The sequence below is a fragment of the Sceloporus occidentalis genome, unplaced genomic scaffold (genome assembly GCF_023333645.1).
Source record: "Sceloporus occidentalis isolate IW3139 unplaced genomic scaffold, rSceOcc1.0.p SCAF_68, whole genome shotgun sequence".
NCBI classification, from domain to species: domain Eukaryota; kingdom Metazoa; phylum Chordata; class Lepidosauria; order Squamata; family Phrynosomatidae; genus Sceloporus; species Sceloporus occidentalis.
The window spans coordinates 3,314,859-3,329,911 of NW_028317048.1; the positions used below are offsets into that span (position 1 = coordinate 3,314,859).

Genomic DNA, 15,053 nt, shown 5'->3' on the forward strand with positions numbered 1-15,053 from the left:
TCTTGAATACTTACAATCTCTTTGGAGAAGAAAAAGGTGCTACTAGGGGATGAGGGTCATGTGGGGAGAACAGATGGTGGTGTCAGTGCATTAGGAGGGTAGATTGTATGCTTATCCAAGGGGTTTAGTGAGTGTTTAGAAAAAAAGTACAGAATTTTGGAGAATGGGTAAAACACAGGTAAGATCTAGGATATGCGAGTTGTAAATTACATGACTGCAACTCGAGGGGAGTTATACTATTTGTAGACATGAGTACAGATCTAGGGGGTGCAATGTTTCAGGCTCTGTATGTGACAGGGCCAGGCTAGCTGGCTCATGTGTCATATGAAGTTTAGCCGGGACTGACTGGTGATTCCTCAGCCCTCAAACAGGGGATACCCAGCCTTGGGTACGGTGACCCTGTAACATTGGTGGCAGCAGTGGGAAGAATCCCACGACTTGGGTGAAATCCAAACCACCAACTGGGATTGCAGACGAGAGACACCGAGAGAGCTCCTGGAGGTTTGTAGCAAAGGAAAGGCTACTCTGATTGCGGACTGCAGAGAGATGGACCGGCACCAGGATGCCCCAGAGGAGAGCCTCGGACTGAGTGCTCTACAAAAGAACATTCTATGGCACCTATCCCTGTACCCAGGAGGGGCTACATCGGAGCAAGTGACGGCGGTGATTAAAATGTGTCACCAGGAACTGAGCCAGAGTGGGTCTGTATCTCCCAGACTAGGGGAACAGAACACCAAAATATCATACCAGGATATCCAACCCTTCCGAGAACCAGAGGGTGAGACAGACCGGGTTACAGCCGAGGTGTGTGAGCTGGAACACCAGCAATGGCAGTTAGAGTCTGCGCCCGCAGACTGGAGGGATGATTTCTCCCATCCCCACTTCGAATCATACTGGGCACAGTACTGGACAATGTGGGATCTACGAGTTCCACTCCTGGGGGAGAACCCGTTGCCGGAGTGGGAAGAAGAATTGAGGTCTCATATATGCAGAGCTCGACCTCCAGAGCCGCTACCAGGGATTCTCCCAGCAGTTAGCAGGTGAAGACCACAGCGACCCTCTAATGCTGTATAGCCCCGTCGACCCAGGACTGATATATGATGCCTTCCAATTTGACTCGTCCTTCGGAAGCCCCTGCCAGTACCGCAGGGATACAATCTGGGACAACCGTGCAGAAGTCCTGGTTTATGCTATTCCCCCCGAGCTGGAGGCTGTTATGGATTGCCTGGTCCAAGAGGAATGGCAGCTCGAGAGGGACTATAAAGAATTGCTGTGGAGAGTGGAGCTCCAGGAGTTCCAAGGAGACTGGGAGCATGGTACTACAACTTGCGGGAGTGGGACCGAGGTCCTCTTCACCTACTCCTCGGCCCCTGCCCTGGCGAGAAGAACCGAGGTCCTCGCCAGCAAAAAGAAGCGGAGGAGGAAGCCAAAAGCTCCGACCCATGTCCTCACCAACAACCCTGGCTGCTCTACCCCGGCAGAAGAGATGACTGTCCCCACCGCCCGAGTAAGTGGCACAATCCCCCTCACCAAACCCTTATCTATGCCCGTAGAAGCCAGGGCCCCAGATTGTCCCCCTGATTTCCCGAGTGTCCTGGGAGAAGTCCGGGTCACTGCCCCAGAGGTTCCCACTGAAGTCCCCGGTGACCCGGTAGAGGCACCGTTCCCCGACCTAGCGAGGACGCCAGAGGGGCTGCCGAGTTCCCTGGGTCCTCTCAGTAGCCTGGCGCAGGCCCTGGTTCATATCCCTGTGTTCTCCGAAGTGATCCCTGGTTCCCCAAGTGTCCTCCTAGAAGCCCAGGTCACTGTCCCAGAGTGTTCCTCTGACTCTCTCCGTGCCCAGGCAGAGGCACCTGTCCCAGAGAGGAAGATCGAGGGTCTGCTTAACCCTCCCGGTGGTCCAGTATTGGCACCTGTCCCTGCCCCGGAGTATTCCCCTGGGTCCCCTGAGTACCCCGCAGAGCTGCTTAGCTCGCCCAATAACCCTGTAAGGGCACCTGTTCCTGTCCCAGAGTGTCCCCTAGGTCACTCCAGTGTCCCGGTAGAGGCCTCGCTTACTACCGCTACGTGTTTCCCTGGTTCCCCGAGTGCCCCCGGCCCGATCAGCAGGGTTTTCCTTCCATGCAACCACCCTGGCCTGGCAGCTGCCCCAGACTCAGTTCCCAAGACTAGGGAGCAAGAGTCTCCACGTGCCTCTGTTACCCCGGTGAGGGGGATAGCCATGTGCCCCCGGCTGAGGTGGGACCGTCCTCCAATTCAAAGAGGACTACTGACTATCCTTTTGGGCAACCAGGGCCCTGGCCCACCTTCAATGGATGATTCTGACAAAGGGGGCCATGAACTAAGGCCTGCACCTTTGAACTTTGTCCACTCGGACAGCCTGCAGCAGACCCGTGTGGATCTGCCTGGTCTGCCGGACCGTTGGTCAAGGGGGAGATCTGTGACAGGGCCAGGCTAGCTGGCTCATGTGTCATATGAAGTTTAGCCGGGTCACGGAGCACTTTTGTGTCCGGTTCTGTATACCGTGACCCGGTAATATATTATATTGTGTAACCGGCCCAGAGACTGATGTGGATTCAGCCCCAGCCTTCAAAGAGACGATCCTATAATCTGGCTGGGGCTTTTAATCAGCCAGCACAGCCCTGTCTGCCCAGACGGCCCCCGCACTACAGGGGGGATAACACAGGTGGGGGAACCCATTGTATTCTGTAATCCCCTCACCTGATACATCCCCTGTATACTGATGGGATGTGGCTGATGGGATTTGTGATGGGATGTGGCTGATGGGATTGGGGGTTGGGTTCGGTAGACATTGCATTGAGATGGTATAAAGTTCTCTGTGTTTGTAATAAAGAGAGTTCTTCTTGGTTTACTACGAATGGTGGTCTGGATGATCCGTGGATAGCTGAGTGCTATCCGTATGAGGGACTGACTGGTGATTCCTCAGCCCTCAAACAGGGGATACCCAGCCTTGGGTACGGTGACCCTGTAACACTGTAGGTAAGGAGTTTGGTTTTTATCCTGGAGGTTTTACGGAGATAGGAGGGGATGGCACAGTGGAGAAGAGGATGGAGTAATGCAATACAAAAATCAGTCTAGCACAGGTGTTTAGAAAGGATGTCACAAGAGAATGAATTGGTATCTTTAGTAGTTTCTTTTGTGAGCGGTGTAGGAAAGAGCACAGTCTAGAATGGCAAGGCATTAAACACTTGCAGACTGATAGTCCTATCAGAAATTTGATCTAAAGGATATATGGGGGGGGGGGGGGGGCTAAATGGCTATCAAAGTGCTATCACAAAAAAGCACTCCCTTTGAAATCAATGGGGAAGCTTTCCTATCTCGTGAAATGCTAGCCAGGCATGGGAGACCTCTAAGTTATGTGCATGTGATGGCTGGGGTTACCCTTAAGCTTCAAATAGTAGAATGCCATATAGTCAATTTTAGAGACCTTAAGAGGACAAAAAGTCAGGGGGGGGGGGAGAATTAAGCTTTCAAAGCTATAGCGGTTTTACTGGAACCTGAAAGAAAAGATTATGAAAAGGTAAGCAGTCAAGCAGATAAATAAAGTAGCATAGGTAATTTGTATGTAAAAGACCAAAATCTTAGGGAATCGTAATATTGGCAAAGTCAAACTCTGGTGTTCCGTTGGAGTATTTGCTTAATAAAGCATTCATTTTGTATCCATGAAGGATCCATCAGTTGGTCCCTATAGGTTTCCATTAAACTTTATGTGCATAAGGGAATCTCTGGGTTGCTGCATTAGGCTTGGATGGCCCTATATAATGCATTCTACAATCTGAGATTTCTTCACAATCCTCACCTAGATCTTTTAGAGAAACAGGCCAATACTGGCCCTTCATAATGAACCGTGAATTGAGTTAAAACTGCCTCCGTGCAACAAGCTCTCCTGGAAAATGGTCCTTTAAAGAATAAACCCATAGTGAAAAAGGTTATCATGGAGCCTGAGTAGCGCTTGCAAGGATCTAAGATGAAGTGGTGAGTTTTACTATAGGCCAGGCTGACATTTGTAAGTGGTAAAAGTGAGTCTGCCTACATAAAATGTATGCTGTGCATTGTTTTATAGTATTGCAGTCATTATACACAGTTGCAATATAAATCACCCCCCTCCATTGCAAATCAGGTTTATTCTCAACATTTCATGTTGCAATGAACAAATCAAGCAAAAGCGATTGAAAAAGCTCAACACAATGAATACGTAAAGTGGTTTCCCCCAAATCTTTAGTATCCTTTTGCTTTTATGACCTGCTGCAAAGGAGATGCATATCCCGACACCAGCTTCTGGCAGAGTTTCTAAGGTATCTTCCTCGTGAGCAATGACCTCCAGTTGAGTAATGTTCATAAGTTTGCAGGCTGCAACTGCCTTCAAATCCCACCAGACTGTGATGGCCACTGTAGAATCTTCCAGGACTACGTCTGCAACCAAGCCTTGGAATTTGAGGTATCCTTGAGATCATTGGCCTGTTGGAAGGTCCAATGATGTCCTCACAGACGGCATGACTTTCTCCTAGGATTTCCTAATACTTCAATGAATCCATCTTGCCTTCCACACGCTGCAGGTTTCAAGTGGCAGAGAATGCAAAGCAACCCCAGAGCATCACTGAGCCGCCACCATGCTTAACTGTAGGCAGTATGTTCTTTTCCGCATATGCTTCATTCTCACTGAAACCTTAGTGCCTGTTGCCACCAAGTCTTGCTGCACGTCTTTTGCAGTCACTCAAGGGTTCTTCTCAACCTGCTGACATTCAGTGCCTTCACTATCTTTTTGTGTCTTGTTTCTTGTTTGTGAAAAGTGATTATCCAACTTTTTGGACCGTTATTTTGACTTAGCCATATTTCTAATGTCCATTGTGACATTCATTGAATCACTACTAGGCAGTTCAGGTATGTCATGTGTTCCAGCTCAAAAACCTGGGGCATTAGAGCCCTTGACTTTCTTTTATTTTTAGTTATTTGTACTGTTGTAAGGGGTTCTATTCAGGGAGTTGAATAACTTTGAGACTGGAGAAGTTATAAGTTGTATTTTCTGTTGAATTTGGGGAAAAGCACTTGAAGCATTTGTTGAGCTATTTCAATTGCGTTTGTTTGATTTGTTCATTGCAAAAAACTGGATTCAGAATCTGTAGCACTATACTCGGTAGTTATTGGTGTTACGGCACTTGAGTTTTGGCTCACTTAAGTCCTTACCTGGCTGCCTCTATTTAAACCTAAAAGCATTGGTAAAATGTAAATAATTTGCACTTGCTCGGTGGCACATTCGTATAGAGTTGTATTAAGTATGTGCGAGAAACATAGCAGGTCCAGCTGGGTAAGAAGTTACAGAAGGCTCCGATAACTGAAGCATGCTTGAACCAATCTGCATGCAGCAAAATATACCGCAGTCCATGCATTTACCAAGAAAGTATAGCTGTTCCAGAGAATGACTTCCTGTTTCCATCTTGAAGCACAACAACAAACCATGCATATCTGTCAGCGACTTACATGTAATTGTAACCTAGAATGCTTTATTAATCCTTACTGTTTTCTTTACAGGAAGATGGCGGCCACAATGATAAATCTTCGTAACCTCTATTGAGCAGTTAATGCGGACAAGTGGAGGGCCTTAATGAGGGAATAGAGCCACGTAAGTGTTTCTGGGGGTAACAGAAGACTAGGCGATATCCAAGCTGATTACATATTTACCTCTAACAAGGGTGTGTTACTTGTTTGTGCTGAGAAATGTAAATAGACCAGGCTCAAGTTCCTAGACAGAACAAGTTCTTTCTGTTCCTCTGTTCTGTGGATGGATTATCTATTTTGTGGTATGTCAACCAAACTTTAGAAGTATTTTGGCAAGTCAATGTAAATATATACAGTACCAAATTGTCAGATATTGGTAGTGGTCATAAATATCAACAATAAGTTAAATGTTCTGTTGTCTTTAAATTTAAAACCTAATAAAAGTCCGTTGGCAGGCGCTTATGGGTGTTTATCCGTTTCATTCGGGTCGCTATGGCTTGTAGTAGGCTTTTTGTGAGATCTTTGCAAATTTACTAGGTTCATGTTTAAGTAAACTGGAATTCTATTTAAATATAAAATATTGATTCCAATAGCACTAAAACATTAGTTTGGAAATTCAATACTGTTAAATATCTTCATCTGTTGAATGGGGAAATATAGGGGTTTGAATGTATAAACCCCCGACATGGCATCTTTTAATGACAAGATTAGCTTATCCCCTTAAATGTACAATGTGAATTATCCTCCCTTTCTACAGAATTCATTCAACTTGCTAAGAACTTTGAAGATTTTCGTAGAAAATGGCAAAAAACAGAGCAAGAGCTGATTAAGAGCAAAGAGATACTGACAAAGACGGAAACAGAGCGCAGTGCATTGGAAGTTAAGCTAAAGCATGCTCGCAATCAGGTGGATGTGGAGATTAAGAGAAGGCAACGAGCAGAGGCAGAATGTGAAAAGCTGGTGAGAATGGGCACAAGATGTAGCGTGGTCAAGGACATTTGTTGTTGGTCAATAATGTTTGGTTTTCCTCTTCTTTTAGGAAAGACAGATTCAGCTCATCAGGGAACTACTGATGTGTGATCCGTCGGGTAGCATTCAGCTCAGTGAGCAGCAAAAAAGCGCTTTAGCTTTCCTCAGCAACAGGACTCATTTGTCCACTGATGGCAATGGTACAAGGAGGTAAGTCTTGAACAATGTTTAGTTCTGAACTGTATTCACTGTAGATTTTTACATAACCAATTCAAATCTGCAAACTAAATCCACTCCGATGGGGCATTGTGCTGTAGTATTCCAGCAGGGCTTGGTGTTTCAGAGTAGTTCTGGTTCGTGATACTTCTAGGACCGGACACTGAGCTGTATATACTAAATATGGGATGCCGGGTGAAACAACTTGTCAGTGAATCTCATAGAAACAGAAGTGGCAGTACCATAGTTGACAAATGCATCTAGATAAGTTGAACAAAACATTCCATCTCAATCTTTATTAGTGTCATACATGTATTTTATATTTCTATATATATCCCTTCTTATACCTAAAATATGTGCACAGTACATAATTTTCTCCTACACTAAAGATATATATAGCGTGCATCAGAATACGTTTCTAATTAAACTACCATGGCTTTTTTATTTTATTTTTTGTTTCTTTCCTTCCTCTCCCTCTTTTTAATCAATAAACACCCCCAGCGATACTAGAGCCATCTGTTTTGATTTTGCAGGCTTGCATATGTGGTGTTTTCATCTGCAACTTACATTATTGTGCCAATTAAAATATGTATTAAAAGATTTCCTGTTCCCCCTAATCACTTTTTCCAGTTCTGTGCATTAAATAAACCTATAACTGTTTTGAGCTCAAAATAAGCAACTAATTGTATGTACTATGAGGATTGCATGCATTCTCTTCTCAGGGTACACATGATTATCCCCATTATCTCTCCCCTGCTGTTAACATGCTGATTGGTTTAGGCAGTCTTTGTAAGGGTGGAATGAGGAGAAGGGGGAGAATTACAAGAAAATGTATTTGTTAATGGATGTTACACATGCTTTTGTCTTATTTCACAGCTTTTCTATGGATTATTGTATTTGTAATGTGTGTAAAATACACTGACAAAACACAAACTGTAGGTAGTATATATACTGCTATAAAAAGTAGGTTATTCTACATCCGTTTCATTTTGGTAGCGTTTCTCTTTTTTTAGACTGTCCACGATAGATGAATCTGCTTCCATTCTGTCGGACATCAGCTTTGACAAGACTGACGACTCCTTGGTAATGATGTAATTCTGTAACTTATGGTGTGTCCGGTCTTCCAAGTCAGTGTTTTACACATGTTGACTTAGTCTCACTATATCTCAACTAGATTGATTTATTTATTTTGGAAGACGCGAATATCTACGTGTGTATTTTTAAATGCCCGGGAAATGATTACGTTGACATATTTTGTTTGGCTTATTAACAGGACTGGGACTCATCTCTTGTGCGAAATGTGAGGTTGAAAAAGAGAGAGAAACGGGTATGTAAACTTTTCTTTTCTGCTATACAGTAGATGCTTTATTTGCTTGTTGCCAGAGTACAATATACAATTATTTCCATTTAGCGGTCATCAAGACATCATGTTGAAGGACCCCCAGTTCCATCAAAGAGAACACGTTCTTTTGGGCTAGCAATTGATCCGGTATTTATCCTTTTCTTGCTTTTATAGACTTTATATTGTCTTCAAAATGACTGAATGCTTTTATGCTGTGTGTATTATTTATAAATGTCCTATTGTAATTGAGAGGAAGTGTTTCCTAAGCGACGCATTTTGTGCATTTGCAGGTCTATGAAGCTCAACTTGACTATCTGGTTTTATTTACCCTCATTTTGTAACTTTCAGGCTAATGACTCAATTGTGGCAAAAACAACTGTTACTGTTCCAAATGATGGAGGTCCCATTGAAGCTGTATCAACTATTGAGACTATACCATACTATACACGGAGTCGTAAGACGGGTGAGTTTTTATTTTTTTGGTTTTTTTTATTTTTTATTATTATAGACAAGTGAATGTATCAGTAGTATCTATGCAAATTATTGCTTACCGTTTCTTAAATAGTATTGCCTTGTTTCTGAGCCCTTTGGGAAAACAGTTAAGACACTATAGCTTCTTTGTGTTCGCTTGTAGAATTATTGTAGTTTTGGGGTTCTAACAAATTAACAGCATGGCCGCTACTAAATAGTTGTGTGGTGTTACCTGGCCTCCATCCAGCGTTGGCTCGCATAGACTGAGTCCAACTAAAAGCATATTACTGTGGAAGTTGGGTCCCGCCGATTGAAGAAAAAAAAAAGCAGATTTTATGTTCCACATCCCCCGTGTAGAATATCTAACATTCGTGCGTTAACGTATTCTACACTTTTTATTTTTTTTTTTTTGGATTGAGGGCAAGAGTTTTGTTAATGCATATTTCTAGCAGGAGGGGCATGAGGTGTTCAGACACTTTAAATTTTGACTTTGGATCTCTTTAAGCGCGTACTATTACGTCCTTTGTCAGGTAAGGCTTGTTGCTGTGGCTATAATTGTATGTCCTAAGATTCACAAAGATGTTGGTGATGGCTTTATCCTAACTGTTCTTAGAAACTGTCACCACTCTTACCACCTAGAGCTTTTCTGTACCAAGGTTTTAAAGTACCCAACATATTTTTTCAGTGTTTTTTATACATACATACATACATACATACATACATACATACATACATACATACATACATACATACATACATACATACTTGGAGGGTCATGTCCATCCCTTAACTTGTATCATATGGGGTAGCATTTAGTACTTCTGGCTTAAGGGGTCATAATCTTTACATGTAGTGTACTCTGCTTCTATTGGCACAATGTGTAACTGTATCTCTGTAGAATAATGAAGGTGTTAAGCGCTCATCCTGCAACACGCTCTTTAATGCTGTCTCCAGTGGACTTTAAAATCGTTGAGTCTCAGGATCTTAAAAACAAATTAGGGTTTGATAAGAGTCACCAAGATTGGGGTACTGTGACATAGTGGTAGGCTGATAAATATTTGCTTTGTGGTCTGATTCCATCTATTTTGGCTTTTTACCTTAGTGTGTTAGGTAAAAAGCCAAACTTTGGCACATGTAGCTATCAATTTTCTGATGCTGGAGTATAGGACCATGGACTCCAAAAGGGAGTAAAAAAGCTATGTGTTTAGCAAGAAAATTTTAGCTGCTCTGCTGTACATACACATGGTGGGGTTATATTCTATAGAGATCATCTACATCTTGAACAGAAAATTACATGGTTTTCAAACCCGCCCCCCCATGCTTTTCAGAATTTATATCCTATTGTGCTTATGAACGGTTCCAAATGGTTAGCTTTCCAAAAACTACTTTAGAATATCTGTCTTTGCGTCGTTGACTGTAACGATATGTAATATATTTTGTTCTCAAAGGAGTAGCAGCCATTCCCCCAACTTTTAAACGTTAAAATGAAAACTTGTTCATCGCTAAGTGTTTCTCCCTTTCAGCCCAATTACAGCCCTGGGGTAGTGACTCCAGTTTAATGAGCAGACAGCACGATGATAGAATTGAAACTGACAGCTGCAAAACTCCACAAGGTGCAGGGATGCGGCTGCATGATTTTGTGTCAAAAACGGTATGTTAATCTACAGCAAACGCAACTCTTTCCTAGCCCTTCCATAGAACTACTTCTGACTCCACTTTTCACACTTAGGTGATCAAACCAGAGTCGTGTGTCCCATGTGGTAAACGAATTAAATTTGGAAAGATATCCTTGAAGTGTCGGGATTGCCGTGTTGTATCCCACCCAGAGTGCCGTGACAGATGCCCCCTCCCATGCATACCTTCATCTGGAGGTACACCAATGCGGATAGGAGAGGTACAAAACAGGTTTATTCTAGCTTTGCCAAGAAACCTAAATGTATAAATTTGTGTTGAGTTATTGTATACTACCATGTGCATAATTGTGTATATGTACAACAGTATATATCCATGCATTGCCTATCTGTTTAAAGGCAAAATAATTATGCGCCAAGTTTAACTACATGGATTACCAACTAGTTTGCAACAAATTTTGCCCACTAGGTTACGTTTGTCAATTTCCGTTTATTCCTTTTGTTTTTCAGGGGTCCCTTGCCGACTTTGTTCCACATAGTTCCCCAATGATACCTCCCGTTGTGGTTCACTGTGTAAGTGAAATTGAGCAGAGAGGGCTGAATGAGGTAAGCAAAACGAGACTCTCTATCATAGTTCATGTTTATTTCATGAAACGTCTTCCATTCAATGTGCATAAAGGTTAAAGTACAGTTTTCAATTTTAGATTGGACTTTATCGAATTTCTGGCTGTGATCGGACAGTGAAAGATCTGAAGGAAAAGTTTTTAAGAGGGAAGAGTGTTCCTCTACTTAGCAAGGTGGATGACATACATGCCGTATGTGGATTCCTCAAAGACTTCTTGCGCAATCTTAAAGAGCCTCTACTTACTTTCCGCTTAAATAAAATGTTCATGGAAGCAGCTGGTGAGTGATTCAATTTTATGTGGGGGGTAAAATGTTTCAGTGGCAAATGCTCTTAAAAAGGCACTTCATATAAGTGCCTCCTTCACATACTGCACACCTCATACATTAGTGCTGTATTTTGCTTCACTTTATCAACAGGGTCTCTGGTGTGGGTTTGTTTTCCATCCTATATTGTCATGTCCTCAAACCAAGTTATGAGAAACTTGGGTGATATTTTAAATCCTCAAACTAGGTAATACTACTTTTGGATCAGCAGCAACAAATTAACAGATAAGGCTGAACTTGATGGACGCATGTGTTTTTTTTTTTTTAATTCAGCCATTTATTCACTGCACATGTGCCTTAACATCTCTGAAATACATCTGTATTACATCCTATATTGTTTTGCAAACCTATTTTTTGTTCTTACCAGAAATCACTGATGAGGGCAACAGCGTTGCTGCTGTTTATCAAGCTGTAGATGAGCTGCCGCCAGCCAACAGAGACACTTTGGCTTTCTTGATGATCCACCTCCAAAGGTAAGCATAGTGACGAGAAAAAAAATAAATGCTTTTTGGGTTTTTTAAGTGTTAATTTTTTTTTATTTTTTTTTATACCATTCAATCAGGGTTTCACAGAGTCCAAGCTGTAAGATGGATGTAATCAACTTGTCAAAGGTGTTTGGGCCAACCTTGGTTGGTCATGCTGTACCTGATCCTGACCCCATGACACTTTTACATGATACTAAACGCCAACCAAAGGTACGTTTGTTTGCCCATCTAAGCTGAATAACTAATCTTAAGTTTTTATTTAAGCTTACTGAAATGTACTTTCATCAGGTTGTTGAACGGCTAATGTCATTACCAGCGGAATACTGGAACCAGTTTATGATGGTTGAAAACATAGACCCTAATATCATCGAAAATACCAATGTTTTCAACACTCCAGATATGAAAGGTATGATTACCCACTTGATGCATTCTGTACATAAAATGTATCTACACATGGCTAACTTTGCTCTGATAATGCAAAATTAATGAGATAATGCAATTGATCACTCAGATTGCAGTGTTCTACCTGTTTTAGCCAGCCCAGCACCTTAAGTCTGTGTTTAACCTTTTCCGGTTCTAACCTTGTATTGCTCATTAGCATACCAGATTGCGATCATGGAAATAGGAGTTTGTCTATGCAGTCACGATGCCATTTGGTAGCAGATGTCCCACAAGTCTTGCCTTGTTTGATCTTTTTATGCAACACTTCCCTGATGCACTGATACGCAAGTCTCCCAAAACATGCAAATAAGTATCCTCATGTGCAGGGATCTTTGTATGGAACTAGCAGTTCAGTGTGGCTGGTAGTCTGCCTGGTTGTCAATTAGCTGCATATACTGGTAAATAGAGCAGTAAGTTATTATTTCTAGGAACATTGTCCTGGCCTCCCAGGAGAAAATTTTGTGCAGACCCCTAATTTATTCATTAAAGAAGGGAAGATGAGATCAACAGTAGTGAGTGTCTACTGCAAGAATAAGTAAGCTGGCTTTGTAGAATGCAAAGCTAAACCTTGGGTTTCTTATAATCCCACAAATTTACCTCTTCAGTATGTTGAGCCAGCCTGCTTGCACGAGAACCTTGCCAGGGGATATCCTTCATGACCCATCAATTGGAAAGTTAAATCCTGAAGTCTACTGCAGACCCCCAGAAAATGCATGCCAAAATATAGGCCAATAATGCTGCTCATTTTTCTAGAAGAACTAGACAATTGAGCTGAAATTTTCCCGTTAGGTTATTCTGATATAAGCTGAAGTGACACGATCTGCACCAATTTTTAGCATACAGGTCTGAACAGTTTGCTGATGCCATAGAATTGTAAGATAGAAGTGTCAGATTTTAACAATGTAAAGATTGCATTGGTTGCTTTTAAGCGTATATGGTTTTTGCATGACAGGTGCACTTTAAATGTATAACAAAGCTGTAAATTGTAATCGGTTCACTTTCATAGGGTTATGGTGTAGTTTAAGCATTTATATACAGGTGTTGCAAGTAACGTGCGTGTGGTTTTATTTATATATAGACTGATACTTTCAGCCATAGAACTGTCTGCTTTGGCTGACTTGTGGCTGTATATATAAAATATACCGACATTTTCTAAAACCTTATTACCAGGCTTCTAAAAAAATTTTTTTTTGGGGGGGGGGGAATACAGTACATAGCCCAGGCTTTTCAAGCAGATGGTGAGTCTATGATGTAAGTTGTCATGAGATTTGTATCACTTAGATCTTATTTTTTTAATATAGCATTTTACTAGAAATCGTATAAAGGTGTTGCTTATTTTTTAAGATTTTTTTTCATTCAGAGCCCTCTTATAGCTGCCACGCATTCGCAATTATGAAAAATTGCTGGCATCAGACTTGGCACTTTCCTGACAAAAGTGCCATCATGACGTGATGTTGGGAAAGTAACTTTGTTTTTTTTCTCCCCCCTTATAGTAAGCATGCTGGGACCGCTCACTACGCCTGAGCAGCAAATTTCCAAAACCCCTTCCTCAAGCTCCCTCTCCCAGAAGATGCGGTCCACTCTAGGCAAAAACACTCCAAAGTAAGTATAATTCTGGTAAGGAAAGAATTTGCTTACTTTTTTGTCTATTTGGTTTAACTCTTTCTCCCCCCCCCCCCCCCCCATATGTTTTCCAGGTTTGGAAGCAAAAGTAAATCTGCAACCAGCATTACGAGACAAGGGAACTTTTTTGCCTCTCCCATGTTGAAATGAGTAGCACAGCCTTATCTAGAGAAATCTGAACAGAACACTGTGCCTTTTATTGTATACACTTTTTATTTTTAACTCTGAAAAAAACATACTGTATAATGTGGTAAAAAGTTACTGAATAGAGTTTTGTTAAATATTTTGCTTTTATTGTTAGGACTTTAAGCTCTAAAAAATTTTCATTTTAGAAAATTATTTGCATTTATTAATTTTGCTCCTGCTTTGAGTCAGCAGCAGTACACAAACTGGAACAGGAACCCTCGAACTCTACCGTCTGTAGGCAACGACTACAGTTCCCAATATGCGTATGGTGACACAAACGACAAAGGGACGTTCTGAGTACTCTCTTCTACCCACTGCTGCTTTTTTCTCCCCTTATTTTTAGACTCCACGTTCTTATGACAGGAATATATATTTTACCCAAAGGGGAAGCCTTTTTATGTTAACTTGTTAAACAGTGTGACTTGACAGGATTGCTTTTAGGTATATTTTATGGTATAGAATGTCAGTAAAGACAGCACTGATAAATTACCGCTCTACCATTGACAGGGTTTTGTTTTTTTTTTAGTTTTTTTATTTACGCAAAGAAATCTGGTGAAGTGCACTCTTTCCAATCTGCTTGAAGTGATGACTGTAATCATGAAGGCATATGAGTGTGTCTGTGCTAGCAGAAATATCTTAAGTCTTGTTCCTTAGTTAGGGTACCTGCAGATTCCAACTCTGAATTTGGAGGAAGCATCATTCCTGCTCAGACTTATTGAGCAGTATCCAAAGAGCGGGGATCATGTCATGTGGACTAAGGTTTCTGTTAATGTATATAAGCCAGTTCTGGTGCATGCCTCAATATCGTTTCATACTTTAATTTGGCTTTTGCAGCTTAATATTGTATAGAGCTCTGAACAGAGGTTTTGTATATTTTTTTTCCTCCACCCCTGTTCTAACTCTAGTTTTGTACATATTTTAAGCAATAAAAGGCACATCAGATTTATTTACTGTAACCAAATATAATGGATTCATTTTGTATGTCCTAACCTCTGTTATGAAACAGTTTTAATTATCCGGTAATCTCACGTTAAAGTTGAACGTCGCTCATTACCTAAAAAGGCCATTAGGAGGGAAAGTGTAAAAAGAATGCAATTTCTTCACATTCCTATCACTACTTTCCTTGTATCTGTAATTATATACATTCCCATACAAACTGCCAATTATGGTGCTGTTTTGTATTTTAGTTATGCCATTGGCTCTCTACGGGCTAGCTGGAATGCC

At 41.7% G+C, this 15,053-nt stretch overlaps 1 protein-coding gene across 1 annotated transcript; it reads left to right on the plus strand.

The window, feature by feature from the left end:
• The first annotated feature begins 5,554 nt into the window (after window positions 1-5,554).
• Window positions 5,555-13,793, plus strand: LOC149286520 (rac GTPase-activating protein 1-like). The gene is given in 18 exon segments (XM_089493998.1): window positions 5,555-5,590; window positions 5,592-5,606; window positions 5,608-5,641; window positions 6,275-6,477; window positions 6,557-6,696; window positions 7,716-7,785; window positions 7,976-8,029; window positions 8,114-8,191; window positions 8,393-8,507; window positions 10,039-10,166; window positions 10,245-10,409; window positions 10,657-10,752; window positions 10,851-11,049; window positions 11,462-11,567; window positions 11,657-11,789; window positions 11,868-11,985; window positions 13,514-13,622; window positions 13,718-13,793. Coding segments are annotated over 18 exon segments (1,875 nt in total).
• The last annotated feature ends 1,260 nt before the right edge of the window (window positions 13,794-15,053 follow it).